This window comes from Schistocerca gregaria, chromosome 4 (assembly GCF_023897955.1).
Source record: "Schistocerca gregaria isolate iqSchGreg1 chromosome 4, iqSchGreg1.2, whole genome shotgun sequence".
Lineage (NCBI taxonomy): Eukaryota > Metazoa > Arthropoda > Insecta > Orthoptera > Acrididae > Schistocerca > Schistocerca gregaria.
Window position 1 is genome coordinate 325,102,532 of NC_064923.1, and position 25,984 is coordinate 325,128,515.

At 41.1% G+C, this 25,984-nt stretch overlaps 2 protein-coding genes across 8 annotated transcripts in view; both read right to left on the reverse strand.

Moving 5' to 3' along the window:
• LOC126365733 (multiple PDZ domain protein) overlaps positions 1-25,984 on the reverse strand; it is a 2,074,088-nt gene that overhangs the window by 298,074 nt on the left and 1,750,030 nt on the right. The window lies entirely within an intron of this gene.
• On the reverse strand, positions 14,711-18,413 carry LOC126365734 (uncharacterized). Its single transcript, XM_050008186.1, has 3 exons — positions 18,133-18,413; positions 15,001-18,050; positions 14,711-14,918 (listed from the first exon to the last, which is right to left on the reverse strand). Exon 2 carries the CDS (start codon positions 17,847-17,849, stop codon positions 15,354-15,356), a length of 2,496 nt encoding a protein of 831 aa, XP_049864143.1. The 5' UTR covers positions 17,850-18,050; positions 18,133-18,413; the 3' UTR covers positions 14,711-14,918; positions 15,001-15,353.

Consider the following 25,984-nt stretch of genomic DNA (forward strand, 5'->3'; position numbering starts at 1 on the left):
GGGTGATGATGCGGGAATTAGATTAGATGTATTTACTCGTATGATTGACGTTCGCTCATCTTCCATTTTAAAACAAAATAACGAATGAAGTCTTCTCCCTGTTACCCTTTGTCTCGTGACTGTCTTCATGTAAAAATACATTTCCTTATTCTCTGTAATTTTGATTGCATAATAATTTTATCTAACTTCATTTATGTTTTTATTTACAAGCAACTGTTCTATATTCCTTTCCTAATGAAGTATACAGAGGTTGTTCGTGTTTTAGCTATTTAACTACGTTGAGACTCTATTAGTTTGGTGAAATATGGATTCCGCGCCACCATATACACATTTGCGTTTTTACAAGTCTAATCTTGCAACCTAAATTTCTTAATACGAAGTCCAATTGCTGTTGCTGTGTAATGCAAATCATTTGTTGCATTATACTTCATATTATTACGGTCCGGCAACCCGACGATGACTTTGCACCTGACTCTAACAGAAACCAGAAAATAGCACGTAATGGAGCCGTCTTCGGCAGAGTAGGAGATTTAATACCATTTGAGTGTAGTTCCCACTGCACCAGCTGCTACGGCTTTTCCCCCTTCCTTTCAGCAATGGAACGCGAAAAGGACGACTCTTTAAATGCTTCTGTGCGTGCTGTAAGTAGTCTGATCTCTGTTTTATCCTCGCGATCCCTACAGGGGTGATACGCAGGACTTTAATACACTATGTGATCAAAAGTATCGGGACACCCCCAAAAACATATCTTTTCCATATCGTGTGCTTTGTGCTGCCACCTACTGCCGGGAACTCAACCCAGTAGTCATTAGGCTAGGACATCACACACATCCATGTCCGAGGCAGGATTCGAACCTGCGACCGTAGTGGTCGCGCGGTTCCAGACTAAAGCGCATAGAACCACTCGGTCACAGCGGCCGGCACTGGGCACCAGCTCCGCGGCCACAAGCTTCAGGCCACATAATTCACGTGACCTGCAGGACCTGTGCGTAGACATGTGATGCCACGTACCTCCGGAAACCGACCTAGGTAATGTAGAATCCATGCTATGCAGATTCTTGGTTGTACTGCGTTCCAAAAGTGGATCAACACGCTATGAAGTAGGTAGTCATAATATTTTGGCTGATCACTATATTCATACTAAAATCATCAAATATAAAGATTTCATGGAGCTGCTTCGTCTAAACGAAGCACATCTACTGCAAAATGACCGAAAAAATTTCTGTTGAAAACCAAGCGAAAGATGGTTGTAATTTGGGAAACAAAATATTTCTTCTGCTCTTTGACGGCAGCGCTATTTGACGAATGAAGTCGAGCAAATGTGGCATATCAACTGAAAATACGAACTGCTGTAATCAGTCATTTTTAGTATACTTTTCACTATGCGTTTCGGAAATTAAACTTCTATCATCAAGTGCACTTATGTAAATTATTAAGGTGTTGATGTATAGTACGTCCTATGCACTGTTTTTCAGTGGTCACAGGCTTCTTTTCTAGGCGTATTTACATCAAATACACTTTTGATACTAGTGTCTTCTTCTCTACGTGTTTCTTGCTCGACTTGTTACATCTCGCTGCACCGATCGCTCTGCGATGTCTATTACCGCCATGCAGTTAGTTCAGCCCCAGCAGGAGTACTGGCTATTCCTCCTGTTTTTCTGTCCTCTTTAACACATATCACTTAACCAAATATCGTACTAGAATAATATGGAAAGGCTCCATCGAATGGCACAAAAAATTCCAAGTTAGTCTTTGGAAAGGCGTTTCCCACGTGGACAACATGTTATTGACAACGGGCTTCAACGACCATTATAGATTGGAACTAGAGATAAATGGATACAGTGCACCAAATCGCTTATTTCAGAACTGCATAACGGCAATCGGTAACTAACCATGCCGGCCGGAACTATCTTCTTGTAATGGGTTTTAGCAGCCACTGCCCCACGCGTATAGCCCACATTACAAGGCACGCAAAATGGCGTGGACGGCGAAGCACCTGATATATTGACTGGACCGATACGTCTCGATATATATTAGTATACACTGATGGCCGGGTAAAAAGAGTAGGTCTAAATCCAAACGTTTCGATGCAGATACCCTGCTTTTGTAACCTTCACTTCAGCTGGATAGGAATTGGTATGGATGGAGAAACACACCCACTGAGTGACCGAAACACAGCGAAACTCGACCTAGACACGTGATTCATGGTACACGCCGACGGCAGTGTACTACGAAAACCACAAGGCCATACATACTGCTTATCGACACCGTGTCATTAAGGGCGATGGTGATGCTATTTTTGTGAGGGGTGGGGTGGGGTGGGGGGGTGTTCGCATCGAAATAAATGAGACCCATGATTGCCATTGACTCTCCCTGGAAAACGAAACAGAAACCACCTCTCAGAACTTGTGCTGCCGTTTCTTTGTCTAGGTCAGCGTACAGTAGACCTGTACCTTAGGAAAACAATGCCTCCCACCACACTCCACCCATGGCAAGAGAACTGACCGAAGGGACATAAAGGGACTAGTGTATTGTCCCCCTCTCCCAGTCCCCCCTCCCCCCCCTCACACACACACACACACACACACACACACACACACACACACACACAACACTCCGCTCGAGTACTCTTTAGCTCAACACTATTGGGCACAATATTGGACATCTTCTAATGAAATTGCTTGCGGGCAGCAGTTGAGTGGGCATATATCACAGTGACTTTCTAACTCTTTCGGTGACTAGTGAAGCCCATGCCTGTAATGATTGTTGATACTTTCTTGGTGTTCGTTAGTTCCGTAAGATAACATGGGGCAGTGTCGCGTAATGTACCATGTTTGACAGCTACGACGCTATGTCTTCTGCAGTAGAGTTCTAGCGGATAAGACAAGCGAGGTGATGTTGGCCACCCACACAGGTAAGCGCAGACCGAGCGGATGTTGCGGGAATATCCCACGAGGGGAGGGGTGGAACTAAGTAACCGCCTGGCCACTGCACGCTAATAACGCGAGGTTCTGGCTGCATTTAAAATTAAAATAAATTCACCAAAAATGCTAACATCACATCCACAAGAGCTACAATAAATCTGAAAACACTGTTATAATACCGATGAAAAGACAATACCTATAAAATATTACCATGATTGTGCAAACTTGTATTAAATAAGTTATTAACAATGTGTGTCAAATGACTTAACAACTGTAACATTATACAAACGAGCTGCTAGAGCACATGATATAGTAACTGTTAGTGTACGAATTACACTAACAAACGAATGTATTTGTCATAAGGATGAATTAAACAAAAAATGACAGATTATTACTGCTGTGTGCTCAAAACAGAGTTCTCCGCAAATAGAGAAAACAGTTAGCCTTTGCACGGACAGTTTTCACAAATACTTAATTGTATGTGTTGCGTGTTAATAGTTGTACAGCAGACATTAAAGTAACGCAGTGCGCAAAACCGCAGGAAAGTATAAAGGGGCAAATTTGACTAGCAACTGCTGTCCCGGCTTGTGCGATGCTCGAAATGTAAGAACAACATGGATTATATGATGTAAATGAAATAAAAACTATGTTTAAATGGTTTTGTACAAAATTATAGAATGTATACATCTAGAATGTTAAGATCTTGTAAAATGATTGTATTAACAATTGATGAGGTTCGTTCCATTAAAGATATCACAGACGATTGCAACCCTTTTCAGTCTCTACTACACATGTGCAACTTCGCGATAGTTCGTCATAAAATATTAGCGTTACTCGAACGCATAGTACACGTGTTTCGTTGCTTGGCCACCTGTAGCGCTAGTTGACACCTTTGCTCTCTTCGCGTTGCTCAAAAGTTTCTGATTTAAATAATGAAACACTGTTCCAAGCACCTATTTTTTCACGGTTTTCTCTAAGCTTTTCGAGAATTTAGTCTCACTGTCAAGTACAAACATTTGCATAAGTATTTTGTCTGATGTTTGTATGTGCGTTGTGCCTCTCTTGCGCTATACTGTGTCGTCTTTTTGAAGTTATAAGGTACTGTGCTCCTCCATTATGCCGAAAAGTACACACAGCATGAAATTTCACAAAAAGTTTGAGTGATGATTTGTATGTAAGTCGTCTTCTGCTGATGGAGGAGGCACAGTACCTCTAAAGACGACTACAATGCATGGGAAGTGGAACACCACACAAGAAATATTAACGTAAATACTCGTGTTTGCTCCTGAAAATCAGAAATTGTCCAACTGCGTCAAGCCAAGCATAAAAAAATTCATAACTGGCGCAGTGTTTCATTTTTCAAATAATGTACGATACAGTAGGCTTTGCAAAAACATCGATTATAACGAATGAAACTGAGTCAAACGTTTCTGCTTCCCACTTCAGATCGGAGCTTCTTGGAGCAGGAGTAGGCCCATACAAAAATTAACTGAAAAAGTTTTGAATTATTCCCGTTGCTTACCAATGTCCTCATTAACATCCTGTTTGTTCCTTTTCCTTTTAGATATTTTAATTACAGGCGTACGATAAAAATTTGTTAAAACTCAATGATTTTGTCGCTGATTGACAATACATAGCGTATAATTAGGATCAACGCATTAAATGTCTAACCGTTACAAATGCTGCTAATTATCTAATTTCAAGAAAATTTATCACTTGGTTAGTTGGTAAGAAGTAGCTGCAATGTGTGTCGTGTTTTCTTCGACTAAAAACCACTGGAACTGGGAGAACGTCTACGTCGAACCTATTCGCGTCATAACAACGGCTACAATAGTCACGCGAACGAACATATGGTCAGGCGTGTAGATATTCCTTTACAAAGGTGATGTAACTGAAGACGAAGTGTGCAGAGATGGTATCGGCGACGTCTGCTGGTGGGAGCTGCTAGGATAAGGTCGTTAAGCGGCGAGAGTCCCTCTCGTGTTCAAGTGTGCTCTGAGTTAGGCGATATCCTATGCATACTTATTTGGAAATTAGTCGTTCAGTATATCGGTTTAAAGCGTGAACAGTAGAAAAGTTATCACTAACCGAATGTTGGTATGGTGAACTATTATTATAAGGAGATTTGACTGAATTTTTGAAGCACTAAAACTTTATGCAGTCTAATTGAGTTTGAGTGCACTACACGACGGTTTTTGGTTCATGGCAGCCATTGCTAGCGACTGCTAGAACAGTTAGTTAGCACTCCTGTGGATATTATCCAATGTAGGGGGCATTACTCAAAATAAATTGGTCCCCTGTGAATAAATTAACAGTAAAATTCAAACTTCTGATAAGTCTACATTAATATACTGAGAGGTTATTGCCTAACCCCCTATTATCTAAATATCTATATTTATTCATGCATTCATACATCGTTCATCACTGTTACCTTAGGCCTTCCAGTTAATCATACATACTTGTACAACTGGGTACAACCGAACCCCTATGTAGACGAGCCATCTAACAGTTTATGGTTGTGCATTCGCCTTCTGGTGGATGGGCAGCAGTAGAAAATTACCAAAGCCCGCTCTCCCCCCACATACGTTGCAGTACTTTGTCCCTTTACATCTGCAGCTGCAAAATTCTCAGCCCGTTGTAAAGCATTACGAAAACAAGCTGTCCAACATAACAGATACTTCTGTGTCCCTAATAATCGGTCAGCTGACTGAAAATTGTGTGTAATACCGGACACGTAGCGGCAGAAACCGTTACGCGTAGTATTTCACTGGCAAGTAAGGAATTCGACTTTCTTCTGTGTCCCCCGTCGTACACACAAGCCCAGAAATGTTGTTTACTGCAGCCTCGCTTGGGGAAGCTGATCTTGGATATCACGATGGGCAACTTCGGCCGCGTCAAATAAAAAAATATTATAAATCATCAACCATTATACAATCATTCCAATTTTCCGCTTCCTGTCCTTCAGTTGACTAAACAGAATGAAAGCATTACAAGGAAAGAGGAGAAAAAGACGTATGTGTTAAGCATTTCGTCAAAGAAATTTATAACAACTGCAACAGCCAAAGCTCTGCTGCTCATCAAGAGTGAAGGAAGCGGCAGTTGCTTGTTTACTCTATCATCCCGTCATCTGACAGGCAAGACTGAAGAAACCGGGAAAAAATCAAAGTATGATAACTGACTTATCGGTTTCTTTAATTTTTCCTCAGAATACAAGAACACTGTCTAATTGGCTGTGCCACCGAATACGGCATGTGGCTTGACAAGCGTTAACGCATTGCCATCCAGTAGAGGAAAAGTACTGACTCTACATGTGAAAGCATTTGACAACGCTATGCCGTTTCCCATATGTCAACAGATGCAATGATCACGTTTACAATAACACTTGGAAAGATAAAGATTGAATTTACAATGTTACAATTGCCGTTAAGTCCTTTTTTTTCATCCTTCGATTTTTTAATGTATAATCATACATAACATACAGTCTTGGCCTGAGGACCCACCAGCGGAATGGTTAGTTTGTTGCTCGGGAAAGCAGAGAAGTATTATATAAAAGAGAAACGCACTTAATATATATTGGAAGATACTAGCCAGAAAAGAGGAGTTAGGGGAGTTACGGATCATTGCTTCTGTTCGTGACTAGTAAAGTCAGTCGTTTCTCACAAGTAATAAACGCGAAATGTGCATACTATTAGATTAGGCGCCTGAGTATAAACAAGGGAGAACAGATCTGGTGTGAAGCAGTAAACTGTTTCTATTTTTTATTTATCACGACGTAAAGATTATTATCAACTAATAAAGAGAGCAAAGGCGGGTATACACGAAAATTGTAGCTCTTACAGTATAGTGCCAGATGGGTCATAACTACTCACAAGAATACTTTGCTGGAGAAAGGAAGGACCATCTGAAATTAATTAATAAGAGGACACGTTTCCCTTTAGGGGAAGAAACAATTTAGGTCAGTAATTAATAAAACAGTGTAGATTCAGAAAAAAAACAAAGAAACATACGTCGCATTCGTAGATTTGGAGTAGGCTTCTCATAATTCGGAGTGGAATACAATGTTCTTAGAATGAAATTTTCACTCTACAGTGGAGTGTGCGCTGATATGAAACTTCCTGGCACAATAAAACTATGTGCTGGACCGAGACTCGATCTCTGGACGTTTGCCTTTCGCGGGCAAGTACTCTACCAACTGAGCTACCCAAGCACGACTCACGTCCCGTCCTCACAGTTCTACTTCTGCCAGTACCTCGTCTTCTACCTTCCAAACTTTACAGAAGCTCTCCTGCCAACCTCGCAGAACTAGCACTCCTGAAAGAAAGGATATTGCGGAGACATGGCTTAGCCACAGCCTGGGGGATGTTTCCAGAATGAGATTTTCGCTCTGCAGCGGAGTGTGCGCTTATATGAAACTTCATTTTTGAGCAGTGTGGTTTCAACGAGAGGGGCAGAAGGGTGATACATACTCTACATGCGAAGCAGATTGGAGTAGTTGGCACTGACGATATAGGACTCAAAATCAGGAAACGTTAAGGCAAGGTGCTCATTGTCACCACGTATTTTTAATTTGTATATTGCCGGCGCAATGAGGAAAGCGACGCACTAACTCGATGTGGGAGCATTTCTCACAGACAGAAAACCAGGGTGATAGAGTTCTTTAATAATAAGCACTGGTCGCCGGATGTGAAACTGAGTAGTGTTGATTCTTAATGAAATGGAACGATGGTTATAATATGAACAGAAATAAACCTAAAGTAAAGGGTGCACAGCAACGGGCCATGTGTGTGAAATCTTAGGGGACTTAACTGCTAAGGTCATCAGTCCCTAAGCTTACACACTACTTCACCTAAATTATCCTAAGGATAAACATACACACACCCATGCCCGAGGGAGGACTCGAACCTCCGCCGGAACCAACCGCACAGTCCACGACTGCAGCGCATGAGACCGCTCGGCTAATCCCGCGCGGCGCAACGGGCCATGCTGCATCGAGAAATTCTATGCTTAAACAAGACTCTTGGATGAATTAAACGATCTTGGAAATAGAACAGAAGAAAAAGAAAGGTAGAAGAGAGACAGAGATATGCACGACGCAACAGAGTTTCATATACAGTAACTGATCAAAATTACCGGACACCGGTATATAAAGCGGAAATAACCACTAGATGTCGCAAGAGGTGGACCCGCCAGCATAAAAGGGGGCGTGGAATAGTGTGTTGCTAGTAGAGACGCAGTAACAGCAGAATGGGTTTATTGTGATAGCTAAGTGACTTCGAACGTGGACCAGTCATTGGCTGTCACCGGATTAACAAATCCATCGGGGATGTTTCACCCGTTCTGAAGCAGCCCCATTCGATTGTTGGTGATGTGTCTGTGAAGTGGAAACACGAAGGAAAACAGCTAAACCAAGAATAGGCAGGCCTCATGTACTGAGGGATAGGGACCGTCTAGCACATCGGAGGACGGTTGTGAAAAATCGGAAGGAATCACACGTTAGTTCCACAGTGCTAACAGCGATGCAGGGCGCAAAATGACTGTGCGTACGGAGTTATAAAGAGTAAGATACAGTGATCGAGCAGCTCCTCATTAAACACACAGTTCTGAAGTCAGTGCTACGCGACGCTTGAGGTAGTGTAAAGAGCGACTCATTTGGTCAGTGGATGACTGGAAACGAGTGATTAGAAGTGATGGATCACGCTATGCTCTGCGGCAGCCCAAGGGAAGAGTTTGGACTCGCCGAATTCATGGAGAACATAATCCATTGTCATGTGTAGTGCCACTAGTTAAGTATAGGGGAGGTGGTGTTACGGCATGGGTGAGGTTTTCGTGGTTAATGTGTGGTCCCCTTATTGCAAATAAGAAAACGCTAAATGTGGAACTTAATGAACACATATTAGAGCATTTTATTCTGCATATAGTAGAGGAACAATTCGGATATGATGACTGTTTAAATCAGCACGACGATGCACCCTGTCATAATGCAGCACCTCTGATCCAGTAATATGTGGAGAACAACGTTCCTGAACTGGACTGGCTTGACCGGAGTTCCGACATGAATCCACTGGAACAAGTCTGGGATGAGTTGGAATATCTATTTCGCTCTAGACCCCAGCATCCAACACAAGTATCTTCTCTGGTTTCCGCTCTTGAGTAAGAATGGGCTGCCATTTCTCCACAGACACATAGACACTTCACTGAAAACGTCTCCAGCAAAGTTCAAGCCGCTATGAAGGCGAAGGGGAAGGGAAGGGGGGAACGCATCCCATATTAATGATCACTAAAAAAGTCCGGATTCATTTCACCAGGTACTGTGTAAACTTCCGAATATTCTAGAGGCCACAAAGTTTTCATTATAAGACATCTTTCGAGCACAGCGCTGGAAGGTTTCAAAACGTGGACAATAACGAAGCCGGAGACTAACCGTCAGGCGCCTTTGAAATGTGGTGTCACAGGATGAAGTCGGTTGATTGTGAAAGGAATGAAGAGGTTCAGCAACGATTTTGCAAGGAAAATTTTACCTCGCAAATAACACAATGAACAGAACAAATAGAATGTTGAAACTTCCTGGCAGATTAAAACTGTGTGCCGGGCCGAGACTCGAGCTCTGGATCTTTGCCTTTTGCGGGCAAGTGCTCTACCATCAGAGCTATCCAAGCACGACTCACGCCCCGTCCTCACAGCTTTAATTCCACCAGTAAGCCATGTCTCTGCAATATCCTTTCTTCCAGGAGTGTTAGTTCTGCAAGGTAGGCAGGAGAGCTTCTGCGAAGTTTGGAAGGTAGGAGACGAGGTACTGGTGGAATTAAAGCTGTCAGGACGGGGTGTGAGTCGTGCTTGGGTAGTTCAGTTGGTAGAGCACTTGCCCGCGAAAGGCAAAGGTCCCGAGTTCGAGTCTCGGCGCGGCACACAGTTTTAATCTGCCAGGAAGTTTCATATCAGCGCACACTCCGCTGCAGAGTGAAAATTTAATTCTGGAAATAGAATGTTAGTTGAGCACTTCTTATGTGAGTCGTTACAGAAAAGCCTGGTTGAAGGGATGGCGAAAGAAAGAATAGCAAGGATAAACGTAGGTTTGCAGTAGGGTTTTGGAGCATATACTGTATTCAAACATTATGAATCACCTCGAAGGGAACGATCTATTGACACGTAATCAGCATGGCTTCAGAAAACATCGCTCTTGTGCAACGCAGCTAGCTCTTTATTCGCACGAAGTAATGGCCGCTATCGACAGGGGATCTCAAGTTGATTCCGTATTTCTAGATTTCCGGAAAGCTTTTGACACCGTTCCTCACAAGCGACTTCTAATCAAGCTGCGGAGCTATGGGGTATCGTCTCAGTTGTGCGACTGGATTCGTGATTTCCTGTCAGGAAGGTCGCAGTTCGTAGTAATAGACGGCAAATCATCGAGTAAAACTGAAGTGATATCAGGTGTTCCCCAGGGAAGCGTCCTGGGACCTCTACTGTTCCTGATCTATATAAATGACCTGGGTGACAATCTGAGCAGTTCTCTTAGACTGTTCGCAGATGATGCTGTAATTTACCGTCTAGTAAGGTCATCCGAAGACCAGTATCAGCTGCAAAGCGATTTAGAAAAGATTGCTGTATGGTGTGTCAGGTGGCAGTTGACGCTAAATAACGAAAAGTGTGAGATGATCCACATGAGTTCCAAAAGAAATCCGTTGGAATTCGATTACTCGATAAATAGTACAATTCTCAAGGCTGTCAATTCAACTAAGTACCTGGGTGTTAAAATTACGAACAACTTCAGTTGGAAGGACCACATAGATAATATTGTCGGGAAGGCGAGCCAAAGGTTGCGTTTCATTGGCAGGACACTTAGAAGATGCAACAAGTCCACTAAAGAGGCAGCTTACACTACACTCGTTCGTCCTCTGTTAGAATATTGCTGCGCGGTGTGGGATCCTTACCAGGTGGGATTGACGGAGGACATCGAAAGGGTGCAAAAAAGGGCAGCTCGTTTTGTATTATCGCGTTATAGGGGAGAGAGTGTGGCAGATATGATACACGAGTTGGGATGGAAGTCATTACAGCATAGACGTTTTTCGTCGCGGCGAGAGCTTTTTACGAAATTTCAGTCACCAACTTTCTCTTCCGAATGCGAAAATATTTTGTTGAGCCCAACCTACATAGGTAGGAATGATCATCAAAATAAAATAAGAGAAATCAGAGCTCGAACAGAAAGGTTTAGGTGTTCGTTTTTCCCGCTCGCTGTTCGGGAGTGGAATAGTAGAGAGATAGTATGATTTTGGTTCGATGAACCTTCTGCCAAGCACTTAAATGTGAATTGCAGAGTAGTCATGTAGATGTAGATGTAGGCGTGAGTATGCGTGGTGAGGCAGCGACGACAGGCAACCACAAGTATATCCAGATGCAACAGATATATTGAGGGTTGGTTTTCCCCAAAATTATAGCATACAATATGGCAAATTTCCTGAAGTTCCATGTAATTTTTATGGTTTACAGTCAGCGAATTATGACACCGATCTTTTTTTTTCTAATGGAACTCTATACATATTTTGTGGTATCTGAAAGAAGCTACTAAGAGAACTTCAACGACATAACATTATGGGACTTGATCAAATAGTATCAGGATAACAGAGCTGCAAACCACAGTCCCGCCGTCAGGAGAAGAGCCTACACAAACGTCTGCCCTATTTTACCAAATGTAAGCAAGCACGGAACTCTATTAAGCTTCCCGTGTCCATTATCACGGCTGTTACATCAAGTGCTCAAAATGTTGACCCTGAACATTTCTGCACGCTATGAACTGATTCTTGAGAAACAAGACCGCACGTTCAATTTCATCTGGAGTTAACGGCAGCACAGGGTCGTGCTATCGTGCCTTTCATGCCTTCGGGAGTCCTCGGTGTTTTCTAGTAAGACCTCTTGTTTTAATTTTCGCCACAGACAACACTATAGAAGTGTTAAGTTTGGTGAGTGTGCACACCATCCTGCGTTTCCTGAACGGCCGTTCCAATGCTCTCGCAATATTCTCTTAGGAGGATCTGTCATAGCACATGCGGAACGGGAAATGCGTCATGGTGGTACCATACAGATGGCCTTCTGTTGAGTAGGGTGTCTTCAAATAACTGTGGCACCAACATATCTTACGAACTCGAGATACTTGAATGTATTTGGATCCCCATTAATAAAACAGAGACCAACGATTGGAGGCTTGGATAACAGTTAGCGTGGGTTTTCAACTGACGAATAGTGCATACTGGGAAGACTGACTTGTTCGTAGTTTCTTTATGCAGAAATTTGAGTAGATAAGGCGAAACACTTTGCACTTTTCGTAGATAACATTTGTAGGACTGTAATCAATATTTTAAGTCATTGCTATGAAGCTGTACATGCAGCAAAAAGTGAAGAGGATGAAATGCGATTGAATGTAGTTCTCGCAGAACACTCGTCTGGGCGATCCCATTCGCTCTTGCGAGATGCCTCTTCGTGACATTTGCATTGTGTATTACTGCTGCTAACATGTTAAGTTTCATTTTTTCCAGTACTTGCACACCTTTTTGCTTGACATATTTCACTCTCCAAACCTTTTTTATACTGTTTACACAGACAGGTCGTGAGTGCTTGGCACGGTGTGGATACTCTTCCCCCGCTCTATTAACTTTGCGACATTCGCCATAAACGATATTCACTTTTTCGGCTGCTGTACACACTGTGAATGTCTCAATAGTTTAACGAGCAAGTTATCTGATGGTGCTGCAACATCGTAGCATAGACTCATGAGCTCCAAACGGACAGGTAAACACAAGAACCATGTCTGATTTACGTGTTTGCTTACATTTGGTTTAAAGGAACAGACGTTTGTGGAATCTCTTCTCCTGACGCTGAGACAATGGTCAGTGGTACTGTAATCTTGATACTATCTGATCAAATCCCCTACGTGTTATATCGTTGAAGATCTCTTAGAAACTTCTTTCAAATGCCATAGGAAAAAAATAGTTCCATTAGAAAAAACAAAGTCCTTGTCGCAGTTCGGCCAGCATAAACGATAAAGAAACAACTTGTGAACGTCAGAAAATTCTCCATACTGTCCGCTATAATTTGGCGGAAATCGCGTCTTGGTAGATTTATTCATTCTGGATATGCTTGTGGTGAGCTGTTTCAGTGCCTCACCCTGTGTGATACACATCGTCGATGATGTGGGATGCATCAGCTATATACTGAAAAGTAGAGTACCACTGGCAATCGACAGGAATGGAGAACTGCGTCCAGACAAACTTAAAGTTGACGGCGGAAACAACAATAACAAAGATCCCTAATCGATCGATCGCCAACAGTGCAGTCTGCATGGCAACATCCCTTGCTGTCTCCAGACGAATTGTTACGTTAGGCGTTTGATACAATAAATCGAAACGTTACAAGCCAAGAAAGCATTGATGAGAATCAGCTCGAAGTTGTGAACTGCGGCAGAGTGTTGTCAGTGGAGCGGATGACGTCCTGGGCAGTAGATGAAGATATGCTACGAAATGGAGTTACATATTAACAGAAATATATGGAATTTAATGTTTTTCCAATTGCTCAGCGAAAACTATGTGTTGGAAACATTTCCCTATTTTAGTATAAGACAAATAAAAGTATGTAGACTGTGCATATTGCTGCTTAGAGGAACACAACGATAAATTTGTAATCAAAATTTTTTATTGAATCTTTACAAAACACACAAATGATATCATCATCACTAGTTTCGACTTCCTAGACTGTCATCAAAAAGTAACCTGTTACAAAATAGTTGCAAGCTTCATATCGTTACGCAGTTAAGTGTAATAGTTTCACAAATCAGAGAGAAGATATGTTTACAATGAGAGCGTTTTTGGTGAACTGCTCAGACGTACTTTCTTTTAGGCCTGAAGGCAATACAGCCACCTCTCCGTGTTTTAGGAATTTTCTAGGATCTCACAGTGTAAGGCTACGTTAATTTAAAACTTTCGGAATTAGTATTAAAATAAATACATTATTTTGATTAAGAGAGTTGCTGCATCAATTGGTAATGTTTTATGAAATCTGGTTAAATGATGTGAAATCAGTCCGCTGATTTGCGCATGGTTTATATTAGAAAAAAAAGTGACAAATCTCCTACTGTTATTTAATCACATTCACAGTAAGGATTACCTCAAATGTGTATTCTGTGAATAAATCTCTTTACGGAACGGACATTTTATTTGTCTTAATTGCCTCAAACCGGGGCTTCGAGAGAATGTTTGCCTCTATTTGTCCGTAATATTTGACTAAGCAAACCATACAACCTTCTCATGACAAAAATTTTTCGTCCAATTTGCGCCTCCATCCGAGGGTCATGCTTTATTGAGGCTTCCAATCAAAACATGTTTTGGGGAATGATTCCTGAGTGAAAAATAGCACGTAAAATATTTTTGTACCTATTTATCTTAGCTTCTACAAATCAAATGGTCTTACAGTTTGGCGTCTGCAACTAATTAATGTTTTTGTGAAGGCAGTTAGCAAAACTATTTTTTCTTTAATCGCCCTCAAAGCCTAACCAAACAGAAGGGAGGTAATGATTACAACGGACATAGAGAAATGATCTAGGCCTAACCTTTCACTGTAAAACATGGTTTAATTTTAAGGTCTCAATGAAGCACACAGACTGAAATGGAAAGTATTACTCCAAGAACAACTGGACTGAAGGCTACCAAACGAATACCACAGTGTTTCCATGCCTGTAGGAAACTGTGATCATAATTTATTTCTTATGTGAGATTTGATTGTACACACAAAGAATGACAATTTGTCCATTTTATTTGGACTGTTGAGCTCCGTGGCCGTGGATAATAGTATTTCACTGAAAAAATACAGCAACCAGCCACTTTTTAATGCGTTTTTTATTTACGCCAATATGCATTTCGGGTTTGCACCCATCTTCAGCTGGCAAATTACATGGATCTTCAGTTACTACAGTAGTACAATCTCGACAGCAGTTTGGATGCTGCAGCAAGCCTGTGCAAAGCAACGACTCCAATCAGTTACTTCAATTTCGCGAGTTTAAAGTCACACACTATCAGCTGCTCATTTTACTTACTTTCTCCTCTCCTTGTTTTTTCCTGGCTTTTCTTCTTTTTTGCAACAACACAAACACTTTTTATCACGTATTTTGCACAGGCGCACTGCGTTATCCGCCATGTTGTCGACTGACAGTTTTTGTTTACATACAAATGGTTTATCTATGGACAGAGTTATATTTTCACGAAAGTTTTGAGGTTCTAAGATAAGCTATTGTTTTCTAAATATTGACTTGGCTGATAGAAGTAGTCTAACATAACACATTTATACAAAGCAGTAATTCATACATTTACAATATAACAAAGATATAATTAAGATACCAGAATTAAGATTTTTATGTTTTTTACATGCATTTGCTGGGTTTATAACAGATTATGTTGTTTGTTGATTGTGCTTAGTAAGTGGTTTGATAAGTAGAGTGTGGAAGTTTTTTAGAAATATTCGGTTTGGCAGCTCTGTTTGGTCGTTAAGTATGTCAGAAGGGGATGCATGTTTATGTGAATAAATTTCGATTTCTTCTAGGAGGTTCATTCTTTTTCCTTTTTTGGCTAAGTGGAGAACTTGTAGGTTATGGGATATGTCTGTTACTTGATGTTCTTCTTCTGCTACATGTTGGGCGAATGTGGATTTATGTAAGTTTTTTAAACGAAGAGCATCCATGTGTTCTCGAAACCGTATGCTGAAGTTTCTCCCTGTTTGACCTATGTATGTTTTTGGACATGAGTTGCAGTTAAGTTTGTATATTCCTGATTGATTGTACGGTTTGGTATTATTTTTAATGTTATGGATAGCTTTGTCCTTTATTTTGTTATTTGTATAGTAGCTGATTTTGATATCTGTTCCTCGGAACAAGTTTGCTATTTTATATGACAGCTTTCCTACAAATGGCAAGCTTACATATTTTTCTTTTGCCTGTGTTGTGGTATTCTTTAATGTAGTTTTGTTATTGTGTTTGTTTATGTGGGGATTTATCTTATAGTTTAGTTCATCTATTAATTTTGGATTGTAACCATTATTGTAAGCAATTGCTTTGATGGTGTTTAGTTCTTCTATTTGGTCAGCTGGTTGTAGTGGTATTTTGTGCATTCTGTTTAGCATTGCTCTGTATGAAGCCGTCTTATGTTGATCCGGGTGGCAGGATGACTTATTAATTGTGTTATCTGTGTATGTTGGTTTTCTGTATACTTGAAATTTGTGTTTGTTGTTGGAGCTACTTATGCAGAGATCCAGAAAATTTAAACCTACTTCTGTTTGGTGTTCTACAGTGAAGATGATGTTCTGATGCATTTTATTCATTTCTTTTGCAAGGTTATCAATTTCTTCTGCAGTGCCATCAAATAAGACTATTATATCATCAACATACCTTCTGTAATAAATTATCTTGTTTACCATCTGGGGGTTTTCTTTAAAAAATTTACATTCTAAGTTATTGATGAAAATATCTGCTAGCAAACTGGCAAGGCAGCTACCCATAGCCAGACCCTCTTTCTGCTGGTACATTTTGTTATTAAAAGAAAAATAGTTGTGTGATAGTACTAGTGTTAATAGATCAATGAATTCATATATTTCTGGTAATGCCAAATTTTTATGTTTAAGTAAATTGTTTTTAATTATTTCTATTGTTTCTTTGACGGGTATGTTTGTGTAGAGGTTTGTGATGTCAAGTGATGCAAACCTAGCAGTATCAGGAATCTGAATTTCCTTTAGACAATTAATAAGTTCATAACTGTTCTTTACTGAGTATGTCTCTTCAAATTTGAATGTGTTGCTAAGGACCTCATTCAGTTTCTTGCTGATTTTATAAGTTGGGCTGCTCCGAGAATTAACAATTGGACGTATGGGACAGTTAACTTTATGGGTCTTAGGTTGTGCTCGTAGACGTGGTGCATAAGGGTTCATAACAGTGCATTCATGTATATCTTTTGCATTTAAGAGGAAATTACTTTTTTTCATCATATTTTTAAGTTTATTCTGTAACTTAAGAGTGGGATCAGACTTAATTTCTACTATATTATTATTACTGAAAAATTCAATGGTTTTTCTTACATATTCACTTTCATACATTACAACAATAGCATTGCTTTTATCTGCTTTTACTACTAAAGCTTTACTGTCACTTAGTTTCTTATTAACACTTTTAAGTATTGTTCTGTCATGGTGCTTTATACTATTCTTATTATTTGCTTTCTCTATTTGTTTGGTGATAAAATTGTTAACTTTGTGGCCTATGGCAATCTGATCATTCTGAGTTAGTTTTGCAGTATCACAGGCTATTTTGGTGCCTACTATTAATTCTTTAATATTATTTTCAGTCAGAGATGGGGTGATATTATGTTGAAGCCCTTTATTCAGCAAACTTACTTCTTTATCACTGAAGATGATGTTAGTTGAATTTACTAGACGTTTGGAGAATTTATGATTAGTGGGAGGTAGTTTGTCATTCACCTTAGGAATTTGTGACATAAGCTTTTTCAACTTATTGTTATGCCTACATCTGACTTTATGCTGTTCTTTCATAGCTATTATAGTGACAAAATCTAATGCATGGTTGAATTGTGTAGGAGTAAGTTGTTTACCTAGCTCTAAATGTAATCTATATAACTGGTGGTTTAAAAACTGCTTCTTTCTGTGTTGGTTTCGGATTTCAGATTGGAGCCATATAATTTCACTTCTTTCTTTAGCTATTTTCGCTGCTCTGCTTTGACTGTTGATGTTCACTTTCACATATTTTGGAGTTACATTCGCACTTAAACACATTTTATTGAACTTGATACTAAGAATTGTTCTTTCTAACTTAATTTTGTACTTTCTGAAGTCATGTAAAGCTCTTAGTACCTGGCTAGGTAGTGTCAATAACAATTTGTCCATTTTATTTGGACTGTTGAGCTCCGTGGCCGTGGATAATAGTATTTCACTGAAAAAATACAGCAACCAGCCACTTTTTAATGCGTTTTTTATTTACGCCAATATGCATTTCGGGTTTGCACCCATCTTCAGCTGGCAAATTACATGGATCTTCAGTTACTACAGTAGTACAATCTCGACAGCAGTTTGGATGCTGCAGCAAGCCTGTGCAAAGCAACGACTCCAATCAGTTACTTCAATTTCGCGAGTTTAAAGTCACACACTATCAGCTGCTCATTTTACTTACTTTCTCCTCTCCTTGTTTTTTCCTGGCTTTTCTTCTTTTTTGCAACAACACAAACACTTTTTATCACGTATTTTGCACAGGCGCACTGCGTTATCCGCCATGTTGTCGACTGACAGTTTTTGTTTACATACAAATGGTTTATCTATGGACAGAGTTATATTTTCACGAAAGTTTTGAGGTTCTAAGATAAGCTATTGTTTTCTAAATATTGACTTGGCTGATAGAAGTAGTCTAACATAACACATTTATACAAAGCAGTAATTCATACATTTACAGAATAAACTTAAAAATATGATGAAAAAAAGTAATTTCCTCTTAAATGCAAAAGATATACATGAATGCACTGTTATGAACCCTTATGCACCACGTCTACGAGCACAACCTAAGACCCATAAAGTTAACTGTCCCATACGTCCAATTGTTAATTCTCGGAGCAGCCCAACTTATAAAATCAGCAAGAAACTGAATGAGGTCCTTAGCAACACATTCAAATTTGAAGAGACATACTCAGTAAAGAACAGTTATGAACTTATTAATTGTCTAAAGGAAATTCAGATTCCTGATACTGCTAGGTTTGCATCACTTGACATCACAAACCTCTACACAAACATACCCGTCAAAGAAACAATAGAAATAATTAAAAACAATTTACTTAAACATAAAAATTTGGCATTACCAGAAATATATGAATTCATTGATCTATTAACACTAGTACTATCACACAACTATTTTTCTTTTAATAACAAAATGTACCAGCAGAAAGAGGGTCTGGCTATGGGTAGCTGCCTTGCCAGTTTGCTAGCAGATATTTTCATCAATAACTTAGAATGTAAATTTTTTAAAGAAAACCCCCAGATGGTAAACAAGATAATTTATTACAGAAGGTATGTTGATGATATAATAGTCTTATTTGATGGCACTGCAGAAGAAATTGATAACCTTGCAAAAGAAATGAATAAAATGCATCAGAACATCATCTTCACTGTAGAACACCAAACAGAAGTAGGTTTAAATTTTCTGGATCTCTGCATAAGTAGCTCCAACAACAAACACAAATTTCAAGTATACAGAAAACCAACATACACAGATAACACAATTAATAAGTCATCCTGCCACCCGGATCAACATAAGACGGCTTCATACAGAGCAATGCTAAACAGAATGCACAAAATACCACTACAACCAGCTGACCAAATAGAAGAACTAAACACCATCAAAGCAATTGCTTACAATAATGGTTACAATCCAAAATTAATAGATGAACTAAACTATAAGATAAATCCCCACATAAACAAACACAATAACAAAACTACATTAAAGAATACCACAACACAGGCAAAAGAAAAATATGTAAGCTTGCCATTTGTAGGAAAGCTGTCATATAAAATAGCAAACTTGTTCCGAGGAACAGATATCAAAATCAGCTACTATACAAATAACAAAATAAAGGACAAAGCTATCCATAACATTAAAAATAATACCAAACCGTACAATCAATCAGGAATATACAAACTTAACTGCAACTCATGTCCAAAAACATACATAGGTCAAACAGGGAGAAACTTCAGCATACGGTTTCGAGAACACATGGATGCTCTTCGTTTAAAAAACTTACATAAATCCACATTCGCCCAACATGTAGCAGAAGAAGAACATCAAGTAACAGACATATCCCATAACCTACAAGTTCTCCACTTAGCCAAAAAAGGAAAAAGAATGAACCTCCTAGAAGAAATCGAAATTTATTCACATAAACATGCATCCCCTTCTGACATACTTAACGACCAAACAGAGCTGCCAAACCGAATATTTCTAAAAAACTTCCACACTCTACTTATCAAACCACTTACTAAGCACAATCAACAAACAACATAATCTGTTATAAACCCAGCAAATGCATGTAAAAAACATAAAAATCTTAATTCTGGTATCTTAATTATATCTTTGTTATATTGTAAATGTATGAATTACTGCTTTGTATAAATGTGTTATGTTAGACTACTTCTATCAGCCAAGTCAATATTTAGAAAACAATAGCTTATCTTAGAACCTCAAAACTTTCGTGAAAATATAACTCTGTCCATAGATAAACCATTTGTATGTAAACAAAAACTGTCAGTCGACAACATGGCGGATAACGCAGTGCGCCTGTGCAAAATACGTGATAAAAAGTGTTTGTGTTGTTGCAAAAAAGAAGAAAAGCCAGGAAAAAACAAGGAGAGGAGAAAGTAAGTAAAATGAGCAGCTGATAGTGTGTGACTTTAAACTCGCGAAATTGAAGTAACTGATTGGAGTCGTTGCTTTGCACAGGCTTGCTGCAGCATCCAAACTGCTGTCGAGATTGTACTACTGTAGTAACTGAAGATCCATGTAATTTGCCAGCTGAAGATGGGTGCAAACCCGAAATGCATATTGGCGTAAATAAAAAACGCATTAAAAAGTGGCTGGTTGCTGTATTTTTTCAGTGAAATACACAAAGAATGGTTTGAGTATATGGCGGCTGTTGTACGTGTCCAACGTTATTGGAACTTTTAGAGTGGATGTCGCAACACATTGCTAATGATACTGTAATTCTGTCAGGCAAAAGATATGGAAGAACAGCTGAACGGAATAGTGTCTTGAAATGAGATTATAAGATGAACACCAAGAAACGTAATAGAACGTAGACGAATTAAATCAGGCTGTACTGAGAGAATTAGATTAGGAAATATGAAATTGAAACTACTAGATGAGATTTGCTATTTGAGTAGTGAAATAACTGATGATGGCTGCAGCAGAGAGAATATACAATTAAGACCAGCAATAGCAAGAAAAACCATTTTTGAAAAAAAGGACCTTATTAGTATCTAATATAAATTTAAAAGTCATGAAGTCTTTTCTGAAGTCCACAGTGTAGACTTGAACGAAAGTGAAAGCGGACGACAAACAGATCAGACAAGAAGACACCAGAAGCTTTTGAAATGTAGATGGGTAGATGGAATAACAAATGAGGAGGTACTGAACCGAACTAGGGAAAAATGAAAGTTATGGAATCAAACTTGATACATATCGATTGATATATGAGTCGTCAAGGAACAGTCCAAATATCAGGAGGAGGAACAGTCCAAACTGTAGAGGATAATCAAGACATGGATAGTGTAAGCAGATTCAAATAGAGGATTAGAAGAGACTCGCAGAGGACAGATTAGCACAGAGAGCTGTATCACACCAGTTTTCGGACTGAAGAAAACAACGACGACTACGAGGACGACAACCACAACAGCAACGTAGCAACAACAACGACATCGCACGACAAAATGCCCAAAGACGTGCAAGCGGATCTTATCGCCATGTTCCAGAGGTTGAGAAAGGTCGAATAATCGGCAAAGGGACATGAGATCATCATATCGATACATCGATCAGACAGTTGGCTGTGGTACAATTACTGTAGAACGAATGATGATGATATGTATTCAAGTCAACCGTATGGCAATAAGAGTCAGCATGGGACCTCCCAAGAGCATTACATCACAAAAGGTAGTAGGATTGTTCGGGTGACTGAAATAAACAGCAAGGTTACAGGTACAGTGTCACCACGAACCGTCGGCAACAGATTGCTGGAAGCTGGGTCGAGTTCTGGAGTTGCTATGCGTCGTTTACCCCTGCCACCATACCATAGACCAGCGACTTGTCTGATGTGGAACCAGGGGTCAACTCAGACACTTGACAGTGTTACGTGGTGTTCAGCGAGGAGTATCGCTTGTTTGCGGCGATCAGGTCGACGCCTACGTGTCTGCAGATGACCTGTTGAAAGGTTACACGAAGCAGCGATTCTCGCGTCTCATACCTCTCCAACTCCTGGAATCATGTTGTGGCGAGCTACTGGATACAGCAACAGAACTGATTTGGCAATTGTTGGAGGGAGGCTGAATGTTCGCCAGTATGTACCAAGCACGGTAAACGCTGTCGTCCCCTTCATAACCAGGGTATGAAAGTGGCATATTCCGACAGGATAATTCAAGACCACAGTTCACAACACAAACGCCTCGAGAATGTACGGATCCTTGACTGACCAGCCCACCTTACTTGTCACCAGACCACGTCTGGGATGCGACGGCAAGATGTATACATTCATACCAGGCCCCAGCCAGCATGTGTTTCAGACATGGGAAGACATTGGTCAAGATGACATTCGGAGGCTGTTTGCTTCCACGCCACGATTAGAAGAGTATATTGCTTCCAGTCGGGGTTAAACCTCCTACTGGTGTTGAAGATAGACATCAGTTCCGAAAGACTGGAAATTTGATCAGTCAGTAAATCATGTGATGAACATCTCCACCAAGTTTGATAAATATCGGGCAGGCGCTTCCATTCCTTTTAGTGTACGACTCACTGATGAAGACAAAAAAGTGGTTTGGATAATCAAGTGGAACGCAATTTCCGTGATTTTGTTTGCGAACAGGACTGCTGTTGGAGCATAAAAAACAAAAGGCTAATAGTAATGAACCCGTTTGTGTGAGCCGAGGCTGGACAGATACAGTGAAAGAAATTTGCTTACAAGCAGTAGTGTTGCACGTCTAGTAAGTAAATATCAAATTGAAACAGTCCCGTTGTTACGAGAGGTAAGGAGAATTCGAGCCACAACTTGCCACTTGCGCCAGGTGCGAAGCGCGTGGCACGGCACGTCCCTCGCTCGCGATGCCACTTGTGGGACATAATAGAGATAACAAAGGAAAGGACTGGCAACGGCGGCAGCGCGGAGCTTGTACGCTCGGCGCGGCGCGGAGCGGAACGTACCTGCTTGCGGCAGCGGCGGCGGGCGCTCGTCGACTGTCACGGAGTCGCGTGGGCAGCCGCGACGCCCTCGCAGGCGCTGGTTCGCGCCGCGGCCGCGGGGCGCGCCACCTGCCGCCGCCACGCACCTACGCGCGATCCCGCCACCCAATCAATACGACTTTCCACACACCCCGCCACGCTCAAACGTGACGTCCGACGCCCTGGCCTATCGGCTCCCTCAGGGGTGACGCCGGTGTTTACGTCCTGTCATGCTCGTGCGTCACAGAAACGGCGGGCGCACACCGCTTCTTCTGTTGTCACAGCTCCAACCGTTCCAGCCTCTAGTGCTTTGTTTCGTCCCGTATTCATTAAGAACTGTGTTGTAAGTGGCAATTGTTACTAACGACAGAAGTCATTGTACACAGTAAAAAATACCGTCGTCTCGTACAGCATTTAACAGACTGGTTTCTATACATTAGAGGGGAAAAAATGACACAAGCAGCTATTTCAAAGATGAACAAAGCAAATATGACAAAAGGCACGGAGAGAAGTAAAAAATGCGTGCGTGCGTGCGTGTGTGTGTGTCCGCGGATGGTCATCTGTGCATGTCATCATCTGTAGGTCAAAATAATACACTACTGGCCATTAAAATTGCTACACCAAGAAGAAATGCAGATGATAAACGGGTATTCATTGGACAAATATACTATACTAGAATTGACATGTGATTACTTTTTCACGCAATTTGGGTGAATAGATCCTGAGAAATCGGTACGCAGAACAACCACCTCTGCCCCTAATAACGGCCTTGATACGCCTGGGCATTGAGTCAAACAGAGCTTGGATGGCGTGTACAGGTACAGCTGCCCATGCAGCTTCAACACGATACCACAGTTCATCAAGAGTAGTGACTGGCGTATTGTGACGAGCCAGTTGCTCGGCCACCATTGAGCAGACGTTTTCAATTGGTGAGAGATCGGGAGAACGTCCTGGCTGGGGCAGCAGTCGAACATTTTCTGTATCCAAAAAGGCCCGTACAGGACCTGCAACTTGCGGTCGAGCATTATCCTGCTGAAATGTAGGGTTTCGCAGGAATCGAATGAAGGGTAGAGCCACGGGTCGTAACACATCTGAAATGTAACGCCCACTGTTCAAAGTGCCGTCAATGCGAGCAAGAGGTGATCGAGACGTGTAACCAATGGCACCCCATACCATCACGCCCGGTGATACGCCAGTAGGCGATGACGAATACACGTCTCCAATGTGCGTTCACCGCGATGTCGCCAACCACGGATGCGACCATCATGAAGCTGTAAATGAACCTGGAGTCATCCGAAAAAATGACGTTTTGCCATTCGTGCACCCAGGTTCGTCGTTGAGTACACCATCGCAGGCGCTCCTGACTATAATGCAGCGTCAAGGGTAACCGCAGCCATGGTCTCCGAGCTGATAGTCCATGCTGCTGCAAACGTCGTCGAACTGTTCGTGCAGACGGTTGTTGTCTTGCATACGTCCCCATGTACTGACTCAGGGATCGAGATGTGGCTGCACGATCCGTTACAGCCATGCGGATGAGATGCCTGTCATCTCGACTGCTAGTGATACGAGGCCGTTGGGATCCAGGACGGCGTTCCGTATTACCCTCCTGAACCCACCGAACCCATATTCTGCTAACAGTCATTGGATCTCGACCAATGCGAGCTGCAGTGTCGCGAAACAATAAACCGCAATTGCGATAGGCTAGAATTCGATGATGGTACGCATTTCTTCTCCTTACACGAGGCATCACAACGTTCCACCAGGCAATTCCGGCAACTGCTGTTTGTGTATGAGAATTCGGTTGGAAACTTTCCTCATGTCAGCACGTTGTAGATGTCGCTACCGGCGCCACCCTTGTGTGAATGATCTGAAAAGCTAATCATTTGCATATCACATCATCTTTTTCCTGTCGCTTAAATTTCGCGTCTGTAGCACGCCATCTTCGTGGTGTAGCATTTTTAATGGTCAGTAGTGTATGCAGGGTGGCCAGAAACAGTTTGAAAAGCTTGTAAGGAAGCTGCGGGGTAAGTTGCCCTGAAAAATAATTGTTAAGAAAAAGAAAATTCGACGTCTTGCGCCGTTACTTAGCACTAAAGCTACTCAGTCAGGACTTGCGCGCAAATGCAATCGGCCCGCAGGAGACGGTATCACCAAAAGGGTTCTTCGTTCGGCTTCCTAAAACCGAACAGGACAGCTATACGAAAATGGACATGGAACGTTAGTAAGGACCGAATCCTGAGCAGTCTCCTACGTTTTCATCCACACTATGACAACAACTGACACTAACTGCGGGCCTCTTGAATTTGCGCGCGTAATGGCCTGAATGGCTAACTTCAATGCTAATTACCTCGGAAACGGCGAAACGATCGACTTTCTCTCGTGACAGTTATTTCTCAGTGTAATCTACCCTGCACAATAGCGATACTTAAACTGATCTGACAATATTTTCTGGACATGGAATTTTGTAGACGTTGGCAAACTAAGCAGTACTCAAGATAATTCAACTATGGTGTTAGAGAGCAACATTCATGGCCAGAGTGTTTTTTAGGGTGGGGAAAAGGCACAAAATGCGACAGAAACGAATGTTGCTAACAAATAATTCAGTTAAGTGGGACGAAGAACTTCATTTGGCCAGTCGGATTAAAGAACTTGCTTTTGCGCGTAAGTTACGAGCGTGAGCCAGAGTCATAACATAACTGGTAGTGCATTTCACCCGGCCAGCACTGCAACGTCCGGCCACCACACAGGACACACATTGTGCCAACAGTCAACGCTGCCACACCAGAGCTCTGTTTTTCCGAAAGCACTAACTTAAAGCTGGTTAAGTCATCCGGAGGTAATTATTAACACAAAGGCCATGGTATTGTTTCGTTGTTAATAAGAGTGTGTGACCGAAAAAAGGTAACAGTTTCTACTTTGAATTTTGTAAAGCGGAACTGGAATCAATACAGTTGTGGACCAAAATCTATATATTTTGTGGAAATAAAACGATTTTCATGTACTATAACTACCCAAATCTGCTGCAGCAGGCGTACATAATCCCCCATTTTTATTTGAT

Coding starts and splice junctions, on each gene's coding strand:
- LOC126365734 (XM_050008186.1), bottom strand. CDS start 17,849: ATGGACAAATTGTTATTGACACTACCTAGCCAGGTACTAAGAGCTTTA.